This window comes from Octopus bimaculoides, chromosome 5, assembly GCF_001194135.2.
Source record: "Octopus bimaculoides isolate UCB-OBI-ISO-001 chromosome 5, ASM119413v2, whole genome shotgun sequence".
NCBI classification, from domain to species: domain Eukaryota; kingdom Metazoa; phylum Mollusca; class Cephalopoda; order Octopoda; family Octopodidae; genus Octopus; species Octopus bimaculoides.
The window spans coordinates 52,926,056-52,927,907 of record NC_068985.1 but is presented as its reverse complement, the minus strand read 5'-3'; the positions used below and the strand labels follow the sequence as shown (position 1 = coordinate 52,927,907).

General features: G+C 34.0%; 1 protein-coding gene across 1 annotated transcript in view; it reads right to left on the bottom strand.

Annotated features, from left to right (window-relative positions):
• LOC106883855 (scavenger receptor cysteine-rich type 1 protein M130) overlaps positions 1-1,852 on the bottom strand; it is a 105,302-nt gene that overhangs the window by 86,334 nt on the left and 17,116 nt on the right. Inside the window, exon 3 of the mRNA XM_014934994.2 lies at positions 1,171-1,306. Within this exon, the coding sequence (XP_014790480.2) occupies positions 1,171-1,306 (136 nt within the window). The remainder of the gene's footprint in view (positions 1-1,170; positions 1,307-1,852) is intronic.

The following is a 1,852-nucleotide window of genomic DNA, read 5'->3' as shown; positions in this document are numbered from 1 at the left end:
ATTAGGGAATATGCTACTTTCTATTAAAAAACTATAGGTGTACTCGGTTAGGACAGATGTTAGCGTCTTATACATTGTTGTTAAGCAGGTTATGGGGCGATAATTTTTTGGTTCGTTTGTTTCCTCATTTTTTGGAAGCAGGAATGTTAAACCATTAACTAGCCAAGAGGGCATCAAACTAGGATTTTGCAAAACATCGTTGTAAAGTTTTGTTAGCAGTTCATGGCTTTCTGGGAAGGCATTCAACCAGAAGTTAGGAATTTTATCCTTTCCTGGAGACTTCCATTTGCTTGACCTCCTGAGAGCAGATCTTATATCTTCTACCTTGACCCACTCCCACTTTTGCTCCTCTAAGGAGTCTAGGTCTGTAGATATTCTATCAATGTAGATATTCTATCAATCCTTTTCATTGTGTGTTTTATCTTCTGCCCATATTTTATTCCAAAATTCTTGCACTTCTTCTTTTGATGGGACAGACTTTATTGTTACTGGTGTGTTCCCTATCTTCTTGTAGAAATTTTTGGGGTTATTTTTGAACATGTTATTATATTCCTGGATTTCCTCGAATTTGTCCATAATAGTTAAGAGTGTCTTTTGGCATTATCTCCAAAGCTCCGTTGATTACAGATACAGTTGTCGTTCTTAGTCGCCAGATTCTGTAACCCTCATTTCAAGGACCCTGTATTTACTTAACTCTTCAAACGTTTTTATAAAGATGTTGCACTCCACTACGATTGACATAACTATGAGTAAACATGACGTCAATGTGATTTTCATTTACAACTGAGTTGCTTTCGGTGACGTTTTCACTGAAAAAGAGCACTGATATATATTGTAGGCGCACGAATACTTTGAAAACTTAGATCTACAAACAAAACTTGCTGGTGATCACCTAGAAGAGTAACTGATTCATAATGATGAGCGTATTTTTTAACAAGTTTCCACCAACTTTGAGAATTAGAAGCAAGAGCAATAGAACGGCTATTGTGAAAATGAGAAAGGATGATCCACGTGTAAGATCATCATAGAGTTTAATAGGTTGGACACAACGAAGACATTCTTTAATTTTTTTTTTGTGAAGTTGCACACATTTTAAAAATAACGCATTTTTAAAACATCAAATAGAAGCTCATGGTTTTTTCATATTCTAAAAACCAAAGTATATATTACCTGTATCCAAGCATCCTACAGAAAACTGCAGAACTTGCATCGGTCCAGCTATCATCACAAATAGAACCCCAGTGTCCATTATGAAATATTTCAGCACGTCCTTTTAATTCGTGTCGCACTATTTTTATAGGTAAATCTATAAAGTAAATATTTATAAATGATTTACAAAAATGATTTACATTGTTTGTTTTTACTTAGACAACTCATTAATCAAACAGGTCACACATAGGATATGAATAAATGATGAAAGTTCGGACTCCAACGTGTAAATGTGGGTGTGTTCAAATTTTATTTCCTATAAATAATGAAACTATATCGCGGCAAGTAACACAGAGATAGGCAGCTCTGGACAATTCACTACTCCACGAAGACCAATACCAGAGACGATTAGGAAGTAAGTTTAAAATAAATGAGCATTAGCGCACACACGTTCATGCACGCACACACGTGCACTCTCACATGTACATGTATGCATAGACAAACAAGCAAAGTTCACAAGTCATAAACACATACACACACACACACATACATTCACACACACACATATATATATATATATATAAATATAAAAATATGTTAAAAAAACCTCATTTTAAAATATATTATAAAATTATATATACATATACAAAAAAAACCTATACACATACAAAACACCATACACACACATATACGCATACATACA